The 26168-nt window shown below is 36.3% G+C and overlaps 1 protein-coding gene across 2 annotated transcripts in view; it reads right to left on the minus strand.

The window, feature by feature from the left end:
* The window catches only part of LOC125661033 (uncharacterized), a 67048-nt gene that overhangs the window by 12823 nt on the left and 28057 nt on the right, over nt 1–26168 (minus strand). For both annotated transcript variants that reach the window (XM_056148066.1, XM_056148065.1), the window contains exons 11-34: nt 25788–25959; nt 25214–25326; nt 24126–24211; nt 23864–23960; nt 22908–22948; nt 22210–22381; nt 21419–21516; nt 19366–19456; nt 18030–18142; nt 16894–17128; nt 16672–16715; nt 15558–15686; nt 15334–15430; nt 13922–13963; nt 13598–13704; nt 11875–11978; nt 9432–9678; nt 7836–7921; nt 6255–6303; nt 4822–4950; nt 4154–4393; nt 3384–3561; nt 2426–2585; nt 359–642 (exon numbers count right to left, since the gene is read on the minus strand). In XM_056148066.1, the coding sequence (XP_056004041.1) occupies nt 359–642; nt 2426–2585; nt 3384–3561; nt 4154–4393; nt 4822–4950; nt 6255–6303; nt 7836–7921; nt 9432–9678; nt 11875–11978; nt 13598–13704; nt 13922–13963; nt 15334–15430; nt 15558–15686; nt 16672–16715; nt 16894–17128; nt 18030–18142; nt 19366–19456; nt 21419–21516; nt 22210–22381; nt 22908–22948; nt 23864–23960; nt 24126–24211; nt 25214–25326; nt 25788–25959 (3114 nt within the window). The remainder of the gene's footprint in view (nt 1–358; nt 643–2425; nt 2586–3383; nt 3562–4153; nt 4394–4821; nt 4951–6254; nt 6304–7835; nt 7922–9431; nt 9679–11874; nt 11979–13597; nt 13705–13921; nt 13964–15333; nt 15431–15557; nt 15687–16671; nt 16716–16893; nt 17129–18029; nt 18143–19365; nt 19457–21418; nt 21517–22209; nt 22382–22907; nt 22949–23863; nt 23961–24125; nt 24212–25213; nt 25327–25787; nt 25960–26168) is intronic.

Consider the following 26168-nt stretch of genomic DNA (forward strand, 5'->3'; position numbering starts at 1 on the left):
CGGTCTAAGATTTATGTGCTGACCGGACCAATGTTAACATGTTGGCTGGTCTAATGTTAATATGTTGACCGGTCTTAGATTGATGTGCTGACCAGGCCAATGTTAATATGCTGACCGATCTAATGTTAATATGATGACCGATCAAAGATTAATGCGCTGACTAGAACAACGTTAATATATTGACCGGTCTAATGTTAATGTGCTGATCGATCTAATGGTAATGTGATGACCGGACCAACGCTAATTCATATATGATTATTCCTTCCTATCAGTAGAATTACCTACGGCCAGTCAGCTAATATTATTTACATCGTGAATTCAAAGGGGAGATAATGTACTTTGGTTTCCTTGCACTGACCTCTGACAAACATCGGACAATGGTTGAGACGGTCGTCGACGTCCTTATCGTATTCATCGACATCTAAGTCACGGTAGGCATCTCGTTCATATCTCCATTTACAATCACATTTTTGAAATCCTGAACGTAAGAAGCAGAGGAGAAAGTGGACGAGACACACTGGTAAAATTAACAGCTGGAAATGGATTGGGAAGATACTTTTCACACTGTACTCTTCCAAAAAGTCCGTTTGAAGAAGCGCCCAATAGAACTTGCTCCTCTCATGAACTTCTTCAAATGTGTGACTGGAAAACACATTAATCGATATCAGTTTGAATACTCAAAAATGATTTGATCTCAAATCACACATAATATATTTAGGGTGTTCAAGGAAAGCAGTGATGGTGTATTGATTTTTCTTTTCTGGCCTTCGATCCTCGATACATCGATTGTATGTGAGACGCAAGTTCAGATTTCCCTCCACAGGCAACTCAAACCAACATATGGCGAGAATCATAATGTATACCGGACCCTATCAGAAACCCTAGGATATACTATAAGGGAAACATATTTTGTAAAATTCGTTTATCTTATCATTTCCCCCTTTGTCCTATTTGAATTCTATCATCAAGTCTTATCTCTTATTTATGTTCTGTGCAATTAACTGGCTAATTGTGACTGGTTAGCATGCAAGGGTTGATAGTACGTACTCCTGCTGAAGTTAGGCCAAAAAAAAAGACGTCGCAATGTGCGACATGTCAACACGCTAGCATAATTAAAGTAAATGTAAACGGCATGCTGCTCACAATTGTATCGGTATCACAAAATAAATAGCAATGGTCTCAGGGACCTCATGGGCCTCAGAGTGAACTCGTCCACGATTTCCAACAAAGTGCGGTGATGGGGTATATAGAGCACCGTCTTATAACCTTTAATGCTGTCAGAATCTTAAATGTATGGAAAATCAAAATGTACATGCAAAAGTATTATTTTATTGGAAGTAGATATTAAAGGCAAACTAACAACTCAACTCTATGACAAACGGGATGATTTCAGTTTCTCCATCGTCAACTTCCAATATTTATGTAGCAATATTTCATTGTCACCTGTATATGATGTTTATACATCTCAACTGATTCGATATGCAATAGCTTGTTTTCGGTATGGTCAGTTTTGAATCGAAACAGACTACTTACAAACAAGTCGATGGTGCAAGGTTTCCAACAATCTCGTTTAAAGTCAACATTTCGTCTATGGTCGTTATAACATTGACTTCACCTTTCGTGTCTCTCTAGATATCTATAGAATTCAACGTCACAAACTAAGAACACAATACATCGGTTTGTGGAATGTACACATAAAACATTCAAATGTTGTGTGAACATTCAAGATCAAAGGTCATTATCCATGGTATTCAGCACATCTACATGAGATATCATTTATCGGTACGTTTCAAATATTAAAATTCGACCACAAAAGACAAAAAACAGTAATAGCCCGGATATAATTTCTAGCAGCTGTCGACACAGATTACTCTTGAAGTCTTCAAATATGTCTCCGTTCTGTTGGTAAATATGAAATATCACCGCAAAAATGTACCAAGTGTGTATATAAATGCTGTTAACTCGTTCGTTGTTTACTTATTTAAACAAAGCAAATATAGCTAGGCACACGTGTACATAGGAATACGAAGTATGTATATGATATATTTCTCTAAGATGTAGTGTGGTATATTCCTGGACGTAGCAATGCGAAGTATACGAACTAGGTTTCTAAATTGTACTTTTTGAACATACCTGTACATCAATAAGAAGTATATGATATATTTCGCTAAATTGTACCTTGGTACATACAGTCCACTCCACTTATATTGAAGTCGGTTATATTAAACTATATGTTATATTGTTATATATGTTAAAATGAATCCCCCAGTAGCAATAGTTGTGTAGTTCAGCATCGGTAATATGTAACTTTGTATATAATGAACACTTCAGGTCGGTTTCCTGGATTTCATTATATCCGCAGTAGCCAGAACCTGTACATGGTAATAAGAAGACTAAGAGAAGAACGATGTAGTTTGACACATACCTGTACATAGCGATAAGAAGATTTAAGAGAAGAATGATGGCGAACAAAGCGTACACGGCCTTCAGGTAGGGACCCAGAGCCAGCCCCAGTTCTGACGGGCAGCGTTCCACCTTTCCACTACTGTACAGTGTTCTGTTGAACGTACACTCTGGTTCCTTCACTAAAAACATTGTAATCAGTTTTACTTTGGAATTATATCATACTGTACATTTTGAATTATTTTATGACATATAACGTTTCAAAGTATGACTGTAGAATATCAATTCGTTTCAAGGTGTTTAATAATAATCATCTGCATTAAAGGGACTGGTTCAAGTTTTTCGAAAAGAAAAATACATTTCTTTTCCATTTTTAATGTTAAATATCAAACATATAATACATTGGTAGAAAGCCAAACTTTTGACATTCTGAATGCAAAGATAAGAGCAATAGTTTAGTAACTCTGTATTATGTAAACAGAGAGTCCAAGTCTTTTTATGTTTACAAACAACCAGTGAAGTGTTAATTTTGTAATTCAAATTATACGACACAGTTTACCCAAATAATACTTGTAAAGTGATAGCTATAATTAACGTAGATCGATATATATTTCTTTCGAAAACTTCATGGAAATAACATACTGTAATATTTCTTTAGAAAAAAAAATGCACATCTGGTGCATCAAAATTGCTACCGTATAAGTTTTACATTAAAGTCCCTAAAATGAGCTTCTGTGATAACTCTAACTTTATTTTCTTATGAAACTTTTGAATACATTAGTAGATTATGATCATTATATTATGAACAGTAGATGATGATTCTTAATCTACATCTACATTATGATAATGATTATTATCATTAGAACAGTATATCGTGATCATTGAAAATGAAAACCAAAAGGTGTGTGTGCGTAGGGGTGAGGTGGGTCGTGAATCAGTCCCTTTAGATACATCGGATGTTAAAGCATGGCATTTCGTACATAGGCCTTGCTCCAATGCTAACTCCCCGAATAAGATCCAAAATCCATTGCCGAACACTCTCTCCATCTCAGCGAAACTAAGTTCCGAGTCCTCGGAGTAGAGAATGGCGTAATATGACACGCTGTAACACACCGTAATCACTGTTGTTATCGCAAGGAATGCAAAAGTATCCACAAACTGTAGGATAAAAAACAAACCATGTTGTCAGCATACTTAGAAAGTAAAAGCACCTCAGATAAAACTCACATTGGTTGGCAGCGTTTTGTTTAACGTCCCCTCAATATTTTGTCCTCTCATATGGAGACGTCACCATTGCCAGTGAAGAGCTGCACAATGTAGGTATTTGTCTGGTGTTTACGGCCTTTGCGCAAGGAGGAATCTTTATCGTGCCACATCTGCTCGTTTTAGATGATACCACAAAAACCAAGGTCTCGTGTCCCAGCACATGTGGCACAATACAGATCCATTTCTGTTCTAAGGCTGTAAGTACCGATCAATGGCCTAAGTTTGCAGCACTTGATCGGCAATGAAGACGTCTCCATATGGGTGAAACATCCACGAAATAAATAATATAAAAATAACCAATCAAACGAAAGTATACAAAGTATAATTGCTCAAGATACATGACAAAATGGCATCCTCAGTACGCTTCATAGTATGTGACTTTTTACATGAGTGATGAATTCTTGAATGGAACGTAAAACAAGAAGGTTTTACAGAATATACAGGAGAAGGTAGAATCAGGCTTTCTGGAAGTGTTATACTTTACCATTCGTTTGATCATCACAAGTTTCGCTCCGATAATTTCTGATATCATCAGTAAATTAAGGAACCTCGCACACATCAGAATAAACGCCAAAACTAGGAGAGTCTTGCACGCGTTGTGGTTAGTACCACCTAATTTAGTCAGCATCCCGCAACAGTACACGATCAGTGTCAGCCAGTCTAATCGATTCCACCAGTCCCTGAGGTAAGATCCGATCTTTCCTCTCCTTATTGAAATGATAACCTGGAATTATTAAAGATATGCAGTTAAACATTGTTTTTTTAGAGGAAATGCAGAGATCACGTGAATCATCTGTACACGTAATTACTTATTTGCCTGTAAAGTTTACTCCTCGTATCTAGTTAATCTTGAAATGTATAATTTGCAGACTGTACAAGTTTTTTTTATACAGTTTTCTATTTTGATGATAGAACAATTCCGCACAATGAGATGTAAATACATGTGAAACTGGAAACGCAAAACATAACTCGCTACACTTTACGGACCAGTTACCCACACATTTTTTAATCTAAAAAATAACAGATTTATGGTGTTTCTAGAATAAAACAAACACATTAATAATCCTAAGGATATATAGCCTAGTAAGTAATGAGCATGTGGAAGATGTTAATATTTTTGTCGTGAATATATTGAAATTCAACTTCATTCACCTGTTTTGTTTCGTCGAGGAAAAAACTTGTCATCCAGGCAATTATAAACCAATCCGTTCGACTTATTCCGCCGGTAAAATCAAAGAGCAACATGTAGGCTAGTGCATTCAAGATCATCAACCAACCAAACTGTAATAACAAAACAGAAAAGTATATAGCTGAAGTATACGTTCTGTGAATGATACTTTTCAACATCAGGAGAAATTCTCATATTGTATCCGATTGTTATTGTTAGCTTGCTACTCAATGTGAATTCAATCACAACCGACAAACCCAACTGTAGTAGCGAAATCGATATAAGATGGAGAAGTAAGTGTACACCCCTGAGCGATGCCTTTCAACATCAAGTTTCATATCTCATACGGATTGCATTGATATCTTGGTACTCACTGTAATTTTGGGTCAACGTCAAGAGACGCCTTAAAATGTTGAAGTCCTTCACAGTGTATATTGTAAATTGGAACTGATAAAATGTGGAATGTCACACACATACTTTGGGCATATCCACGTATGATTTTGTCATGTATATGTAAATTGTTCAATACTTTTCACGATTACTACGTTAGGTCATTGTATAATCGCTGTAAAATGAATGAATAAATTAAAGGGGGTATTTAATCATAACATTCTTACTCATTACTTCTCGGTTACATTAATGAAAACCTCTCTATTCTATTTCTTTTCTATTTTTCTTTATCTCTCTCTCCTCTGTTTTATCTGTTTTCTCTCTCCTTCTCTCTGTCGGTATCTGTCTTTTTATATCTCCTCATTATCTCTCTTCCCTCTCTCTATGTTATATATATTCTACTTCTCTGTCTTCTCTCTCTCCTTTTCTATATCTGTCTTTTTCTATACTCTCTCTCTCTCTCTCTCTCTCTCTCTCTCTCTCTCTCTCTCTCTCTCTCTCTCTAAGTTATGTCTATTCTACCTCTCTTTGCCTCCTCTCTCTCCTTCTCTATGTATGTCTCTTTGTTTCTCTCCTCACTATCTCCCCTCTCTCTAATTTGTTTCTAGTCCACCTCTCTGCCCCCCTCTCTCTCTCTCCTTTTGCCTGTATCTTCCTTCACTCCTCATTCAGTCTTTTCCCTATCTCTACTTTGTATCTATTCCACCTATATCTGCCTTTTCTCTCTCCTTCTATCTGCCCGTCTTGCCCCCCCCCCCCCCCCTCTCTCTCTCCTTCTCTTTGTTTCTGTATTTTTTATCACCCCATTTTCTCTCTCCCCCTTTCTCTATGTTATCTTTATTCCAACTCTCTCTGCCTTCCCTCTCTCCTTATGACTATCTCTTTCTTTCTCTCCTCATTATATGTCTGCTCTCGCCATGCCTCCTGTCCCTCCCTATGCAGACTTCATCCACAGTTTCGTTCATCATCTACAATCAACACAACGCTGTGCTGTATGCTTTATTTCCAAATATGATTCCATACATACCCCATTTAGAAGAACTTTCATGGCAGGAATCTGATACTGCTTGTAGAACCTACAAACATGGAATACACTGTACAACTGTTAGATATACCAGCCTTTAAATATAAGATATACCTATCACATATTCTACAAACATAATGTACACTGTACAACTGTTAGAAATACCATCCTTTAAGCATAATATATGCCTGATACATACTCTACAAACATAATGTACACTTTACAACTGTTAGATATACCAGCCTTTAAACATAAAATATATGCAAGGTGAAGATAACGAACAGTGATCAATCTCATAATTCCTACAAGCAATACAAAATATATAGTTGGGCAAATACCAGCCTTTAAACATAAGATATACATGTTACATACTGTACAAACATAACAAATATGGTTCAACTGTTTATAATGCCAGCCTATTAACTTGAATTATACCTTTTAAATGATCAATCTATAAATGTGATCTATACCTGTTAAATACCCAGTCTATCAACGTGAAATATACCTGTTAAATACCCAGTTTATATATATATATATATATATAGTACATATATATAGTACATATATATATATATATAGGTTAGATGTCATTTTTCTCCCGACGAGTGAGGTGAAACCATCCCCTCACGAAACAGCCTGTAGAGAAATAAATGTTATGTGATTGAACTCCATCTGATCGTCAATTTATGTAGCTCCGTGAGGCCACGTCGAGCACTCTAGAAGATTATATCGGAGATTTATCCCAATATATATATATATATATATATATATATATATATATATAATATCTTAAACACTGAATGACACAGGGACTGTGTGAGATTGCATCGAGAGATCCACTCTCCTTATAAACCATCTTAAACACTGAATGACAAAGCGACTGTGTGAGATTACATCAGTGTGTATAAGTAGCGCTTTAGGAGCATAACAAAAATTCCGTTTTTTAGGAAAGTCGTTGTGGCCGAGTGGACTTACGCACTGGTTTGACAATCTTGCTAGGCGGTGGGTGCCGTACGTCGCTGGTTCGACCCAAGGCTGGGGCGAAAAATGTTCAGTACCTAGTTGTGATTATTTAGTGCTTTATATATATATATATATATATATATATATCTATATGTGTGTGTGTGTATGTGTGTGTGTGTGTGTGTGTGTGTGTGTGTGTGTGTGTGTGTGTGTGTGTGTAACTGGTTAACATGGGATGCGTAATCCTCTTAGATAGACAACGGATCCCACTCCTAGCATGTCTGCCCTACTTTTAATTTTCTATTCTTTATAGAAATAATAAGATTGATCACTGTTCATCATCTTCACTTTTTTCAAAAATGACTTTAATTTACCATTGACACTGCTCTAGTAGTACAATCTTAACGCGTCTAATGAAAATGAGAATCTTCCATCCTTAAATGACAAAAACAAATTCATTATCGTTTCTGTAGTAACTGTATCAATGCTGGCTCATTTTTAACAGTTAATTCTTGTTCGTAATACACTGTCATTCAAGTGACTTCCTTTAAAACTTTAATGCCACGTGTCAATGTTAAATCGTTACCACTTTAATGGCACGTGTCAATGTTAAATCGTTACCACTTAAATGGCGTAGTCTCCATGGTGAACATAAATGGAGGCAACAACAAGAAGTGAAACAATATCAAGATGACGAACAGCATGCCCTAAAATAGAAAGGATTTTCAGAAATCAAGGATTGAATAATTCGCCATTACCACATCATAAATATACGATTGTAGCTCTGTGAGGAAAATTGACATTTGTTTTCACACGTACTCAGGATTAAGGTGTTTTCCATCGCCATGTCACAATGGCGATATAAATAGTGTTAGACATATTGTCCCACTAACATGTATACTTGTACTTTAAACATACTGTAAACCCCCATACAAACTTAACTTTCTGTTTTTCTTGACGTAGCCGTGTTAGTTAGCCAGTAAATTCAGACCTCGTTCACACTTGATGAATTGAATATTGTTTAACGTCCCTCTCGAGAATCTTTCGTTCAAATGGAGACGTCACCATTGTCGAATTCAGGCCCGAGCTAGGCAGCTGTCTGTTCAGTGTATACGGCCTTTGAGTAGGTTGTGATCCTGATCGTGCCACACATGCTGTGACACGGGGCATCGGTTTTTGCGGTGTCATCGGAGGACTACCCCATTCAGTGGCTTCCTTTTGAAGTTATGGGTACTGAGAATCTATTCTAACCCGGATCCCCACGGGAATTGTTAAGAATTATACTTATTTATAATTTCAATGCCATATGTACCGTATTCAGTAGTAATGTCCTCATAAACACAACATATATATATTTAAAACGTAATTCACCTAAATGCAGAGTAAACCCCTGAGCGTAAATAAGTAGTCCTTGTACCTTACGAGAGTCTAGTTTTCCCCGCCCAAATACTCCGTTTTTCGTTCTCACTTTAGAGGTAGACCATGACCGATAGCTGTAACTTAAATGTATTACTCTAAACTTGGATTGACCGATCTGAATTGATTTTATTGAGCATATTCGGGGAGAAATGTTAATATTGAAAGCAAGTATCAAAACATAATCACCTTGAAAATAGTGTTATGAAATGGTTTCCTAACATTTGGGTTTTAGGATTGTATGAAGACAAAAGTATAATAGAGAAATATGCCATGATTTTTTTTTTGGATTAAAATATTAAGGGCAGTTGACAAAGTGTATAAATCTAACTTGATGAAAACTCGTTATCAATGTAATCTTAAAAAATAGATCGGGTTCGAATAGATCCTCAGCATCCCTTAGTTGCTGAAATAGGCGACAACATGGGCGGTCCTTCGGATGAAATCGCAAAAACCGAGTCCCCTGTCAAAGCAAGAGTGGCATGAACAAGATCCAGCATGCTAAAAGGCCATTAGCGCTGACTTTAGGTCTAAGTTTCGAACCCCTTCACCGGCAATGGTGACGTTTTCATATGAGTGAAAGATTCACGAGTGGGTTATTAAACAATATACAACCAATCAACTAACCAACAAATTAGATACCAACTCCCTATTGCGTTCAAAGAGTGTATTTCAACGAAATTTATCGTGGTAGTAAATGTCATCCCTTAAGTGATACACTAGTGTTAATATTTTTGTTATGCATCATATATCCAAAATGTGTGTATTCTACATGCATCGCAAATTTGAATGAAAACTTACCTTTTTAAAAGAGAAACTATCATGCTTGTACCACATCTGACTGATGACTTTTTTGACGATTTCGTCGTTTAGATAAGCGCTGTTTTCTGTCTTTAAGGCGCTTGAAAGGTACCCGTGATTCAACAGAAGTTTTCCCGCGTGATCAATCCGTAGTCCTGATACTTTCCCCTCTCTATTTTTTCTCCTGTCGTCTGCGTCAGCCTCGTGAAGACAACTCGTTATTCGTAAGGCCTGCTGGGTGCACAATCTTTTGGAAAGATAAGAATTAAGCGATACTTCTTACCATAACACTCATTTACTTATTTCTACCTAGTTTGAATAAAATGCATAGTATACATGTAGTGGTAACAAGGTGAATATGAATATGATCACTCTCATAACTCCTATAATGAAAGGCGAAGATGGCAAACAGTAATCATTCTCCTAACTCCCAGAATTAGTGGTGAACATGACGAACATTGGTCAATGTCATAAATCCTATATTCCTTCAATAACACTTGAATTCCTGTATGCAAGGTGAAGATAACGAACAGTGATCAATCTCATAACTCCTATAATCAATACAGATTAGATAGTTGGGTAAACACGGACCCCTGGACACACCAGTGGTGGGATCAGGTGCATATGATGAGTAATCATCCCCTGTTGACTGGTCACATGAAACACGTCAGATAGGATTTGACCCAATGCGAGGTTGTATTGACGAATTAGATCGTTATAACGACCATAGAATTTCCGAAATGCTGACTTCAATCGAGACTGTTGAAACCCCTGTATAAAAAGAATGAGAATGGCTCTGCCTTGTCAAGAAATATATATTCCAAGCATATCATAAGATTTTGGACTGAACATAAGGCACTTTATACAACACTGATGATACGAATGTTGTTGAAAAACATGATTTATCTTGAAGAGAAAAATACGCATTTTATATAACATTTCATTATCTCCCTCTTTCATATGCGATATTTATTTCTATCCATATATCCTAAGGATATCAATATATTGTCTTTAGAGAAGTGGAAAGGTATAACACGTTATTGAAGTTTACATATATTTTTTTTTTTACATTAGCGAATGTGCACATTTGATTCTGTAAAATGCAGAATTTGCTACGATGTATTCACATCTGCGTTTTTTTAAAAATCATATTCGATTAAATAAGAAACCATGTGTAATACAAGTGCATGTATGTATATGAAAGGTGAAGATAACGAACAGTGACCAATCTCCTAACTCCTACAAGCAATACAAAATAGAGAGTTGGCCAAACACGGACCCCTTAACATACCAGCTGTGGGATGACTGAGTAAACACCCCCTGTCAGCCGATCACACCTACCGTGGACCCTATATCTTGATCAGGAAAATAAAGTTACCCGTAGTCAAAACCAGTGGACCACAAACGGTCTACCAATCGGTATGAGATACGGCACACATCATTTGACCCAATGGTAGGTTGTATTGGCAAACTAGATTGTTATAACGACCATGATCAGGTAAACATAGTTATCCGTAGTCAAAACCAGTATGCCAAGAGCGGCCAAAAAATCGGTATGAAACATAGCAGATAGCATTTGACCCAAAGGATAGGTTGTTTTGGCAAACTGGATAATTTTAACGACCATGTCAAATAAAGTGAATTAATGAGAAAAATTATGAATAAAATGAAAATAATATGAAATAATAATATGAAATAAATTCCCAACTTCTGTTCTACTTTGCTCGCCCCGATCAGACACGTCTTCTAACCGTGCAACCCAGTAACAGGTGTCTGTTGGTGTCTTCCGTATTCCAAATTCCTAATCACATTGGTGATGTGGGCACAGTAGTTTATAACTCGCGGGACCACGTTGCATTCAGTGTACCACGATGTTACAAAACAGTTTCAATATATTTACGATATGCAGATACTACATTTGATTTGACTAATAAGTGTGTACATTGGACGAGGATTACATTACGGTACGTACACATTTGATAAAGTAATTCTAATCGAACACGTATCATCGTTTTTTAAAGTGAGGGGGTCAGTCGGAAAGAGGGTCCGAAGTTGCCATTTTTTTAAATCTTGACAAGGATAACAAAAACCACCAACTGTGTTTGACGCTCTCTTCAAAATCTTACGGCTTACGTCTTTTATTATAACTACATATCATTTTATCTCAGAACTAAATTGTCTTAAATCGCTGTGATATTGTCTTGCAATGGAAAGCACCATAGAGGGTGATACTAATTGCTAAGTTTAAGGTTCATGCCCCCCCCCCCAAAGCCAACAATCCCAAATTAAAAGTTTATATGCGACTCAATGATATATCTGTAGCAGTTCACGTATACATTTTCAAATCAATAGATGCAGTGATAGCAACATGCATGTTTTTGTTTAGTTCAAAATGGCATACTTGCATATGAAGACGAATATATAAAATATATACAATACTTACGCTTTCATCTGCAAGACCTTTTCCTTTTGCAGTTGACTCGTATTCCAGTCATCTGCCGCTTCTTGTAGAATGACACAGCCAATCAACAGGTGGGAAATTCTAACCTGTTTAGGTATGACATCATTTTCAGTACCACTTCGAGTATGCAAATGTGTGTTACAGTGTAAGTGTTTTGAGCAATTGGAACTTCATTCATAATAGTTTACGAAATAATTCCAAGCGTCAGGCATTGTGTTCCTGTTTTATCATATCGGTAAATTTGGACATAGTTTGGTCGATTCTAGCAAGCATCAAGGCAACTGACGACCTCACATGCAATCCATTATTTTTATTGATTTTCAGAAATACTTGCAGATAATTGGACTAGGTTCTAATCTAAAATCAATTCCAAGTCTAAATCCCTCCCTTTTTTCAACCAGAGTCTATTAGGTAGCATTTTGAATTGTTCCTCTCCTTTAAAGCCAACTACAGGTATATAAGTGAACAATTATGTTGGCTTCTTACGCCATCAGATATCAGGGATTGCACCTTCAAATTAAGATTTAAATTCCACGATGGGGAATGCTTGTAACTGGCAGTAATCACTGAACGTGCTGTCTGTACATGTGTATGCTATTGGTATTTTCGAGATCAAATTACACTAAACGTATATGAAAACAAACCTCTGTACGTTCATTACCGTTCATGTAAAAATGGCCACTGTCATATTACATGAAGTGAAAGGACATTGACACATGGAAAAAAATGTTGACCGGTCACACCCATTATGAGCCTTGTATCTTGATCAGGTAAACAAAACAATCCTTAGTCAAAAGTAACATGTGATGAACGGTCTAATACTTGCTATGAAACACGTCACACACCATTTGACACATTGATAGTTTGCTTTTACATTTAAGATAAATTCTAATATTTAGCAGCAGAAAAAAACAATAAATGTTCTTGAAATACAAAATGACACGCACTGTGCTCATACTGATGAAAGACTTAAAAAAAACCATAGATACATTATATGACTGATGATACAGGACCTTGGGGTTGCGAGATTGACAATGTCTCTACATCCTTCTTTGCTTTTCCTAAACATGCATTTAGTTTCAATATAGTACCGTGCCAGCAAAATTCAAGACAATATCTTTGAAATGATAAAGACATCCAATCTCTATTTCCATTCTGGTACCAAAACCCTTACCCCTGGAATCAATAAATCTTTAGACAAGTCCAACAGCTCCATCTAAGTATCCATTCAGTTTCATTTTAGTATCACAAACATTATATATGATGTTACTAAAGGATTTTAAATATAAACATTATATATTAAATTTGGTCCCACGCTTGTGTCAGAACCTCTCTCCCAGGGATCACGAAATTGACACGTTTGGTAGAACCTGTCCTGTCCTACAAGACTATGCATTAAGATTTCCTTACAGATATACAATGGTAGAGAGGAATGGTCAACTGTTGACAGTTCTTGCTTATCCCCAAAGACTCCTCAGACTCAGGAGTTCTGGAAATTAAGATATACATCTGCCTCGTCACAACAATGTTTCATGCAAAAGAATAGAATACTAAGTTGCGTGTATGAAGATGAAATTTAAACTGTTCAATGACGGACGACGAAAGACGCAGATGAATAGAAATAAGCCATCGAAATGACCTAGTAAGTTACAAGTAAACTTCAAATACCAATCTGAAGTGGAACATGAAGTAAAGTTATGCTTACGCAGCCAGTTTCTATCAGCTGTTTAGCGCCATCATAATATCCCTTTCTCAGAAGTGCGAAGAAAATTAAACCGTAAAGGCCTGAAATTTTCACATCTAATCTTCCCTCTGGAAGAAAGCATGAAATTTAAAGAAATTGTATAAAAGTATGAGGATTCTGCCAAAATATCGTGCACTGTTAGGGCTAACTCAGAATATCCTCATCTAACATATTTCAATGTCAATTTTATGGGCAAGAAATGTCATCAATTTACGGAACACCGCATTATATGGTAGACATATTCAGAATTTCTTAAAATCATCGAATAAAAAACCCCAAAAAAACCTGAATCCAAGTCCCACTCCGCAACATCCCGTTCATCATAATCTACAAAAAATATTGATTTTGTAATAATAAAGAAAGCATACAAGTGAGAAAAACAGCTAAAATGCTCTTGCGCATCGATTCAGTTGAAATACATAAATACTGTGTATAGGTAGGTACATAAATATGGGAAGTTGGCAACGGAGTCATCCCATTTCCCATAAAATGTAGTTATTAGTTTCTCACTAACATTCACGATTACTTAACTTAACATCGGGAATTTTTTATTCATATCGAGTCGTCAACATGGCCGGTGAAGTGTTGAAAAATTGTGGCCCATGTTCTGCGGCAGGGAGGGATCTTTGTCGTACCACACCTGCTGTAACACGGGGCCTCGGTTTGTTATGGTCTCATCCGACAGATCACCCCATGTAGTCAAGGAAGGGGTACTGAGCAGCTAATCTAATCCGGGTCAATGACGTTATTTAATTATAAAATAAATGAACATATATTTTCTTGTCAAAATGTCGAACTTGCGAAAGGCTTGCATCCTGTTTAACTATGACACACTATATCGACCTGTTTTCAATACACGGAAATGTACTTGCTTAGCAAGAGGTGATAGATTATGAATGTCTGTATTTCTGCCTGTATGTCCGTCTGTGGTAGAGTACGGGTATCTTCCGTTCTGTATGTCTGTGGTAGAGTATGAACATCTGTTTTTATGCCTGTATGTGGTAGAATATGGCTGCCTGTCTTTCTGTCCGTCTATCGTAGATTATGAATATCTGCAGTTCTGTCTGCATGTGGTAGAGTATAGGTATCTGCCGTTATGCCCATCTGTCCGTCAGTACTATGATTTTGACTTTGATATTTCAAACAGTTTAAAAATTCTGACGTGTATCGAATATTTGTCCCAAACATGTATCACTGGTATCGATAAAATTGGCATTTGTATTTGATGTACGCCAATCATTTGTGCATCAATTCTGATAAAATATTTATATAAATTGATTTGTAATGGACAACTAAAGTGCTGGCCAAACACAGTTCGCTTGAAATACCAGAGGTGGGATCATGTGCATATGATGAGCTAGAAGTTGACCAATTACAGTCACTGTAAGCCCCATTTTACTTAGAAAACATAATTTCCATACAACGCAAGAATTTTACAAATTTGCGTTCCCTATTCCTTTATAAATAAATGTAGTTTTTTATTGAAGTTCTACTATATATCTAAGATGGAAATTTGAAACGTGTTCATTTCTTTAGTTAAGTAATCAACAGAGTCATTCTATACATATTTCTTTTAATGTAATTTATTTTATGATTTCCCTGTATAAACATAAACATAATAATAACTTTACTATATTGACTAAAATTGCTATTATGTGGTATGAAAACAAAGAAAGTCATTTTTTTAAGTTAGATACCTATCCCTTTCCTCTTCCATTTCGGTACGACATAAGCCGATTTAGTCTTTGCTACCAAATCTCTCCAAAGACCATTCTGGAACTGTTCAGTCATTTTCTAAGATAAGAAACAATCATGATCAAGCCCTTACTGACTTCCAAAGAAATATTCAACAATACTAGTATAGCTTTTATGCTTTTATGAAATGGAATAATGTATGAGGAAAAAAACATTTTATACAAACTTGTTCACAAATGAATTCAATCGATCGATGGTTAAAAGAACCTTTGATGAAATTTTTTGGTATTTTCCATTGCCCAGTTTTCATTAAATGCATCGACAAAGCGTTTGGGTAAATATGACTGTTGCCTCCCTGTACAGCAAAGGAAAGAAAAATGAGAAGACATTAGGCGATAGTGTATAATGTAAACAAAATACACAATCGTGAACAAAATATACAGTTGTAAAGAAAACAATGAATTGTAAACAAAATAATGATATGCAAACAAAACATACAGCTGCAATCAAAACATGAGTTGTAAACAAAATGCAGATCTAATCTAAGCAATGCGCTGTAAACAAACGAATAAAATGTAAACAAAACATGTAGTTTTAAACGAAACAATGAGGTGTAAACAAAACATACGTATGTGAAAAACAACATGCCCATCAGCCACATCGCTCACCCGAGTAGCTGTTTCAGCAAAACAGTCATTATACAAGCATCGTGGTTAAAAAAAGCTCTTTAAAAGTAATGGCTAAATATTAATTAATTATTAAACTTAATTATCCAACTTTACTACGAATGCATCAGATAGCATATGTTCTTGTAGACAGATACCATCTTTCATATCAACAATTTTCATCTAAGGATCCTCTGTATCAACATTGGTTCCCTATACATGCGCATGTAAAAATTTGATACCCTATTGTGGCCCCTTACTAACCCCAGGGGGTTATGTTTTTTACAAGCTTGAATCTGTACTTTGCTAGGAAGCTATCATGTAAATGTCAGTTCTTCTGACTCAGTGGTTCTTGAGAAGATGTATAAGTAACCACACCCTATATTTGCATTTTATGAGTATCTACACTTTGAAGGGGACATGTTCCTTCGTTTGAGCAAACTTAAATTCCCTTTACCCAACGATAATTTGTGCGAAATTTAGTTGAAATTGGTCGATTGATTCTGGAGAAGAAGAAGGAAATATGAAAAGTTGCAGCCAACGTAGACTCCAACAGAAAACGTACACATTTTGATCAGAAAAGCTCAATTGAGGTTTCGGTTTAGGTGAGCTAACCAGTCAACCGTAAACAAAATCATCATCTGTAAAACAAAAAACATAACATTGTACACTTACGAAAATATCACGGCTTGCGTCGAAGGAACACGCATACATGTATACTGAAAGTAAAAAAACAACAACAATGTATCATGGTAAAACAGCAATGCATCATGGTAAAACAGCAATGCATCATGGTAAAACAGCAATGCATCATGGTAAAACAGCAATGCATTAAGGTATTATGTAGACATAGTGCGACGTCCATGAAAATCCATCATATAATAGATAATACTGCACCTCCAATCAACAAAGAGGAAATCAACGCAGCCACGTTTTCGAAATCGGCAGGTATATCCTCTAGTTGAGTGATTTCATCATCATCTTCCTCTCCGCCGTCACTTCCTACGTCATAATCCTTCATGATCACATTGGTGACCTTCCATGGAGCTTTCAAATCAATTTTATGTTCCATCGCTTTCACACAATACACATCGTCTTCCATTGTCAATACATATACTTTCTTGGTTTCTTTCTAAACATGAAATAAACGAATAATCACATATGAAATACCGTTACATCAGACTTTGGTCGCAGACAACAAAAACGAAACACCGTTATATCAGAATTTTTTTTTTTTAAAGTAGGTCACAACTGATGTCCATATACCGGTGACAAATGCCATGAAGGGGACGAAAACAACATTCAAAGAAACATAACTTTCCAATCGTCAGGAAATCTCAATCAACCCTAAGTAAACACACATAAGTTCTGAATCAACCCTCAGTGAACAACCACACAGAAGTTCTGAATCAACCCTCGGTGAACAACCACACAGAAGTTCTGAATCAACCCTCAGTGAACAAACACAGAGAATTTCTGAATCAACCCTCAGAGAACAAACACACAAAAGTTCTGAATTAACCCTCAGTGAACAAACACAGGGAAGTTCTGAATCAACCCTCAGTAAACAAACACGTAGAAGTTCTCAATCAACACTCAGTAAACAAGCACGCAGAAGTTCTGAATCAACCCCCAGTGAACAACACACAGAAGTTCTGAATCAACCCTCAGTAAACAAACATGCAGAAGTTCTGAATCAACACTCAGTCAACAAACACGCAGAAGTTCTCAATCAACATTCAGTAAACAAACACACATAAGTTCTCAATCAACACCCAGGAAAAAAAACAAACAGAAGTTACCAATCAACACTCCGTAAACAAACACACAGAAGTTCTCAATCAACACTCAGTAAACAAGCACGCTTAAGTTCTCAATCAACACCAAGTAAAGAAACAAACAAAAGTTACCAATCAACACTCATTAAACAAACACAGAAGTTCTCAATCAACACTCAGTAAATAAACACACAGAAGTGTTGAATCAATACTCAGTAAACAAACAGAAGTTCTCGATCAACCCTTATTTATAACCTTAAAGCAGATAACTGGAATTTTGTTCCCCGAGGCTCTGAAAAGGGCGTCGGTGTGAGTTACTCCGTTACGTAGTGAAACAAAGGCGGGCAAGGGAATTTTTCCACTTAAATCTGCAAAACAAAGAAGTATTACTAACATTTGACGATATATATATATATATATATATATATATATATATATATATATATATATATAATATTGCTTAATGAAAAGTGAAGATAACGAAGAGTGGTCTATCTAATAAACCATATAAGCAATAAAAAAAATAGTTGGGCAAACACGGACCCCTGGACACAGCAGAGATGGAATCAGGTACTTAGGAAAGGTACCAGGTAAGTAAGCACCCCTTGTCGACCGGTCACACCCGCCGTGAACCTTATATCCTGATCAGGTAAACCGAGTTATCCGTAGTGAAAATCAGTGTGCCAATAACAGCCTATCAATCAAAACATATTTAACCCGAAAGTTATTTCTTCAGTCAGTCTATATTACTTATCCACACTTTCCTAAAACCTGTCTTCCTGTCATAAAATCCGAGTGTCGTTTGGTTTAAATAAGTGTACCCTGATGCATTGGCAGGGAATAATGGAGATTAAATGTCACGTGTTCCTCGTGTAATTCTAATTTTGTTATCACTTCTGCTAAACTAAACACGGAAGGATGGGTGGAACGATATTTCGTTTTGAAGTGTATGATGGAGGGTTTTATGCTTTATACACGTATAGGAAATTCTGTATACAGTTTCATAAATATACAATACTTACAGTTACACAGAGAACCATGTACATATATATACATCCGAACAATATACTTTATCAATTTATATTTGCTTATAGGAGTCAAGAGATTGATTACTGTTCATTATATTCACCTTTCATACATGCATATATCACAGTTTGTATATTCACACAACAACATGTGTAGGAAATACTATAAAACTTCATCTGCTTACACATAGATATGTATAAAAGGCGAATATAACGAACAGAGATCAATCTAGTAAGTCCTATAAGCAATACAAACATATATTTGGGCAAACACGGACCCCTGGAAACACCAGAGGTGGGGTAAGATGCCTAGGAGGAGTAAGTATCCCCTGTCGACCAGTCACACCCGCCGGGATACCTATATCTTGTTTACATATATGAAATAATGTAAACACACAGACAACATGCATTGTAGAAACACTTTCTACAGATAGAGACGGGTGTACACAGTACACTCTACACTTACACACATACATGTATGTGTAGAATACCATATACAGTAGCATACATTGTAGAGATACTTTCTACAGTTAGAGACGGGTGTACATAGTACACTATACACTTACACACTGACATTCGTAGAAAATATAGTTGTTCATCTTCGTCCTCCCGCGTGTCCCCGCGGACCAACTTCCTGACGCCCATATCTATCAAATTCTGGAGAGAGAAAAACCATTTCAAAATAAAATAGCGTCTTACACTGTTACAGACACACGTGTATAGAGTTAGCTGCTTACACTGTTACAGACACACGTGTATAGAGTTAGCTGCTTACACTGTTACAGACACACGTGTATAGAGATAGCTCCTTACACTGTTACATACACACGTGTATAGAGGTATATCCTTACACTGTTACAGACACACGTGTATAGAGTTAGCTCCTTACACTGTTACAGGCACACGTGTATAGAGTTAGCTGCTTACACTGTTACAGACACACATGTATAGAGTTAGCGTCTTACACTGTTACATACACACGTGTATAGAGGTATATCCTTACACTATTACAGACACAGGTGTATAGAGTTAGCTCCTTGCATTGTTACAGACACACATGTATAGAGTTAGCTGCTTACACTGTTACAGATACACGTGTATAGAATTAACTCCTTATACTGTTACAAACACACGTGTGTAGAGTTAGGATAATGGCGTGGATTTTGTAGAATTACGAAAACAATGGAAACACGGGGGGATTGTTTACTACTTTTAGTTTCGTATCTTTATCTCATTTATGAGATTGGTTGCTGTTCGTTATCTTTGCTGTTCGGTGATTATTCCACAAAATTGTCAATACTTCCATTGATTTTTTTTAAATATTAATATATATAGGGCCCTAAACTTAATGTACAGATGTATACGTAATATATTCATCATCAACGAATGATCTTTAAACGTTTTATTTTCATTGACATGGATATTTTTGTTTTAGATTTTCTAAGGCAGCTTGGATATTGACATTGCGTGTGAAGTCTAATGAATGGAGTTATGAAAAGGTGAAGATAACGGAAGTTATCAATCTCCCACAGATTAATAAATTGTAAACAGTAGTATGTTTAACAACCTTTGATGGAAATGGACATAATTGTGGCGTTTGCTGCTTCTTGATGTAATTTTAAAAAAAACACCACTTTCCGAATGGAAAGTTGAAAAATAAATGTAATGTTTAATATATCTGATATGTTTAATTTACCTATGATGTGTAATATACCTAAATACCTCTAATGTTTAATCTGTGTGTATTGTGTAATATACCTGTAATGTGTAATGAACTTGTAAAGCTCAATTTATCTGTAAAATTTAATATATATCTAATGTTTAATATATCTGTAATATCTAATTTACAGGTAGTGTTTAATGAAAGGTGAAGATAACGAACAGTGATCAATCTCATAACTCCTATAAGCAATACAAATACATAGTTCGACAAACACGGGCCCCTGGATATACCAGAAGTGGGATCAGTTAACTAGGAGGAAAAAGCTTTCCCTGTCGACCGGTCACATCCGCCGTGAGCCCTATATCTTGTTGAGGTAAACGGAGTTATTCGTAGTCAAAATCAGTGTGCCAAGAACGGCCCAACAATCGGTATGAAACATGTCAGACAAACATCTGACCCAGTGATATGTTGTATTGAAGAGCTACATCGTTATAACGACCATATAGTTTGCGTAATGCTGACTTCAATCGAGACTGTTGAAATCCCTGTGCTATTTACTTGTATGTCAGTAGCTTGCCTCGATTTGTAAACTGACCATACGCAGAACAAGCTATTGTGAATCGAATCAGTTGAAAGATATAAACACCATATGCAGGTGATAATGGGATATTACTACATGAATATGGGAACTTCACGATGGAGAAGCTGAAATCATTCCGTTTGTCATACAGTTGAGTTGTAAGTTTGCCGTTAATGTCTACTTTCAATAAAATATCTAAGTATAAAGCAGAAGTGGACAACTCTGTGGTGTATTTTACTTTGAGCTCACATGGATATATCGAATTAACATATGAATGAAATATTTCATTGTTAATAGACAAAAGGTCATCGATATATCTAAATGTCGAATTGAAGGCCACAGGAAGAGTTTAATTGACCTATCTTTTCTAACTTACTTGTATTGTGCAAGTAGTGGTGTCTTTGTGGATGACGACCGCTTCGTCAACAAAAAGTACCTTCTCAACTGCAAGCTGACACGGCAAACGAGATTTACCTGTCATAAAACCGAAAAAAAAATTACATAAATTCGTCACCAATGGTCAAGGTATACACAGTTCCTCCTAACCAACAATATGGAGAAGAATGTAATTCCGCCGAGATCGCTGTTTATGCATTTTTAACATGTATCCCAGTAAATCATCTAGCCCCTACACTATAAGGACTATTAAGGACGTATTGTTCCCTCTTATCGTGTATGTTCAGTAATTATACAATGCTACATTTCTAATATTCAACCTGAAATCCCTACCTCCAATATAAAAATTGGTCTCCATTAATGCATTAGATGTATTATTAAAGGATAATATCATTACCATAGTGTATAAAGAAAAAGAAAAAGGCACGGTCAATTCAAAAGCATGTATTTATGGAAACTGTGCACGACTCTTCAATCCATGGGTTAAATATATGTATATACAAGGTTGGTTTTTTTAAATTTCAATTCTGCAGAAAGTAAATTCCCTATCATTACTTCTTGCATTACAAGTGATACGATCTAATCACTGAACTTACTGGGTCGATATATGAAATATGGCAATATTCGTACAATATAAAATTTCGGAATGTAAACGAGAATTCTTCTTATAAAGAAGGAAAAGAAATACGTTTAGGATACAAGGGTATGCGTATCTTTATATATGTGCACACAATAAGTAAATTCCCCAAAATCAATTTTATTAATACGAACGTGCGAATTTCCTCACGTCCTCTAAAGGGCGAAACCTGTTCAAAGTATTCTTGAATGATGCCGTGGTAACTTCTTCTGGTTTGTGTGCAAAAATCAGATAAAGACTGTGTTGAACTTCTGGCGAGCACTTGGGGACATCTCTCTCATACCACAGTTCAACATCAATTTTTGCCTGTAAAATTTTAAAAAGAATGCAATTTCTACCATTGTAATTTTAGTCTTAGAGGTAACATTATGAACAAATAGGCATGTAGCAACCCTGTGGGAATGTGATATATATATATATATATATATATATATATATATATATATATATATATATATATTGGTCAAATGTTGTCTCAGTTTTTCCATACGACTGTTAGACCGTTCTTGTCACACTGATGTTGACTACGGATAACTCCGTTTACCCGATCAAAATATAGGACTCACGACGGGTGTAACCCGTCGACCGGTGATACTTATTCATCCTAGGCATCTGTTCCACCTCTCATACATCCAGGGGTCCATGTTTACCCAACTCTTTGTTTTGTATTGTTCATCAGAGTTATGAGATACATCACTGTTCGTTATCTTCACATTTTATATACATACGCCATCGATCATATTACATGTATTAACATATCATAATACCAGAAGATAAAAGTCGCCATATGGATGTAAAAACACAAATAAACATATAAAGAATACAGACTAACATGACTGGTCTTGTCTTTCACTTCGACATATCCCTGGATATCTGAAAAAAAAGCATATGAAGAGTATCACGTTATATCAAGCATTACATATAGTTGTCCATTTATTCTACAAGTATAGACGCTAGAAAGTCTTAGCTACAATCATGTTTTGGACCTTCTTAATGAAAGAATAATTACACTATATGCATGTCTACCCATCAAATGATAAAATCTCTATAATGAGCTTCTGAAAATTCTAAACACATTAGACAATATATTTTGATGCTCAAATTTGAAAACAAAATTTAGTGGTAAATCGTGAATCAACCTCTTCAAAACCCCAGGGATACTACAGTGATATTTACAATTAACGTCCCCTCATCCCAAAGAACTGTAATCCCCTCGGAATTCGGGTTAGAATAGGTCATCAGCCCTTCCCCCTCCCTTTTGCTTGTCGTAAGAGGCGACTAAATGGGGCAGTCCTTCGGATGAGACCGCAAAAATCGAGGTCCCGTGTCACAGCAGGAGAGGCATGATAAATACCTTTTCCTGTTCAATGGCCATAAACGCCGATCATAGGCCTACTTTTTGCACCCTTTTACCGGCAATGGTGACGTCTCCATATGAGTGAAATATTCTTGATGCGACGTGAAACAATATTCAATCAATCAACCAAGTATACTTGTGCACCAGTTTTGAAAAAGAATCGGAATGATAGTTACGAAGAAGTTAAAATAATTCAATTGCTAACGTATGACGCACGACAGTCGCTGGCCAATTGCAAATAAATCAAATATAGAAATAGATTCAACATTTAAAATACAAGAGGGCATGAAACCTGACACTTCACGCAAACATACTTTAGGGCATGAAACCCGACTATTCACGCAAGCATGATTACGTACGTTAGTGTTTCCAGAAAACTATTGCAGCGTTATCAAATATAAAATTGATTTGTTTTAATGTATGTACCATACCTTTTCCCAAGTCGGGCAGATGTGATGGATAATAAAAGAAGCATTCATTGTTTTGGTCATTTTGAAAATCGGTAAAATGTCCTATAACTTGTTCATCCTGTAATTGACATGATTTTCATTTAATGAAATTCAGCACTTTTTGATAGAGGTAAAATTTTCTGACAATTTCCGTACAGATTACAACGTTGCTATAGGTGTGAACATATTTGGAATGTGACGTGAAACAGACAACCCAAAATTGAATTCATTGTGTGATACTTACCACGTCACCATCTCTGTTAACAACGACGATACACCTTGCCTCGTTTTTTCTGTAATGGCATATTTCTGTTATGGTGCCCTTCTTTCCTAAATGGATATTAATGTTAATTGAATGTTTCAAACTTTATACCGATACCTAATTGATGAATATTATTCTGTGTCTACAGCGAAATGTTCATCTAGTTCAACATTTACTTTATGCATCATACATGTCCTCTATACCTAGTATATTGATAAATGAAAAGGTGGAGGTAAAGGATAGTGGTCACGCTCATAAAATAAGAGTGGGTAAAGACGGATCCCTTGACACACCAGGAGTAGTAAACACCCCCTGTTGATATATGAAGCTCGATATGATGCCATACTAGTGGAGTAAAAACAGTGGATCCCAGGACATGCCAGAGGTGAGATCAAGAGGAGTAAACATCACTTGTCGATCTATCAATCTAGACATAGTAGATGTAACAGTACACTAGGTATGGTAAAACCCTATATATCACACTGATTTACGCTTGAGTACCTGATCAAGATATAGGGCTCAGAATTGGTATGACCGGTTGACAGGGAATGCTTGCTTTTCCTAGGCATCTGATGGCACCTTTAGCATGTCCATTGGCTCGTGTTCGCCCTTGGCTTAATTTCGTATCATTTAAGTGATTTGTGAGATTGATCACTGCTCGTTATGTTCATATGTTCAGTTAGTCAATTATCACACCTAACCCTTTATCATATCTTGTTAGGTGTCATATTATGGCTGTTGTTATTTCCTATTTGCTGTAACTCCTAATATATCCCCATACCCTGTCTATTGGTGTGTCTTCCATGCTCGTTATCATACGCAGTTATTAGTTCTACTATCTTTGTTGGCATGTGTCTTATTGTATATTCTAAAATGTACGCGAAAATATACAGTGTGTGCTCAAGGTGGGTGTGACTGATTGACAGGGGATCTCCTCCTAGGCACCTGACTCCACCTCTGGTAAATCCAGGGGTCCATGTTTACCCACCTCTTTATTTTGTCTTACTGATACATGTAGGAGTGTTGAGTTTTATCATTGTTCGTTATCTTCACCTTTCGTTGTAAGTTACCTTGTGCTTTATCTGTATTGCCTTCCAGTTCCTGGACCTTGGCGCCTGTGAACATTCCTAGAGCTGTTCTCACTTGTACTCCTGGGGTTGTGCGAGTGGTCTTTAGCTGTTCCCTAGTAAATGTATCGTTGAATTAGAATTACATACAACCATGACAACACAATATGAGTGTGTGATTTGCACAGAGTACAGAGACGGCCATCTTTAGCTTCCACATTAATGACCAGTATGCATTTATCCGCTTTGAAAATGGTGCTATAGTTCGGAACACACTTCCTGGTCTGTGAACCTTTAGAATTATACACGTGATTACCACTGTAATGAATTCATGAAAAGTATACATGCCAAACGTAATATAGAATTCAAAAGAAATTCATAAATCGACTTCCGTTAATGTTTTAAGTATTACTAAAAAAAAAGAAATACCAAATGCATTAATCATCTTTAAATGGAAGTTGTTTACATGTATAGCAGTACATTTAATTTATCTCTTTGCAAATTCGGATCGTGCGTTAGTTACAATTGACTTGTAATAGATAAATTGTGTCATCGTTACATCATATCCTAGTAATACCTTTCTGCAGGCTCAGTGATTCGCTGGAATTTATGGTCGATATGTTTATCCTTCGCAGACATGTAGCATGATGTACAGAGGTCATAGTTAGGACACTCGGTACACCTCCATCTCATTCCTTTGATCCTGTGGCCGCTTTCACACCCAGCGCACAAAGCATCATGATAAATTCCTAGATATATTTTCTATGTTCATTAGTTATTGGTTGAAATGAATTATTTAAAGATAACGACAACTATCGGTGTTTTATTTCGTTAGCATGGTATTTCACTTATTCTTACTTTAAGAACAAGTACTATATTGTGGGATCATTTAAATTCATAAGGGTCTACAGGGGATGCATATCCCTCCTAGACACCTGATCCCACCCCTGGTGTATCG

This window comes from Ostrea edulis, chromosome 8, assembly GCF_947568905.1.
Source record: "Ostrea edulis chromosome 8, xbOstEdul1.1, whole genome shotgun sequence".
Classification (NCBI taxonomy): domain Eukaryota; kingdom Metazoa; phylum Mollusca; class Bivalvia; order Ostreida; family Ostreidae; genus Ostrea; species Ostrea edulis.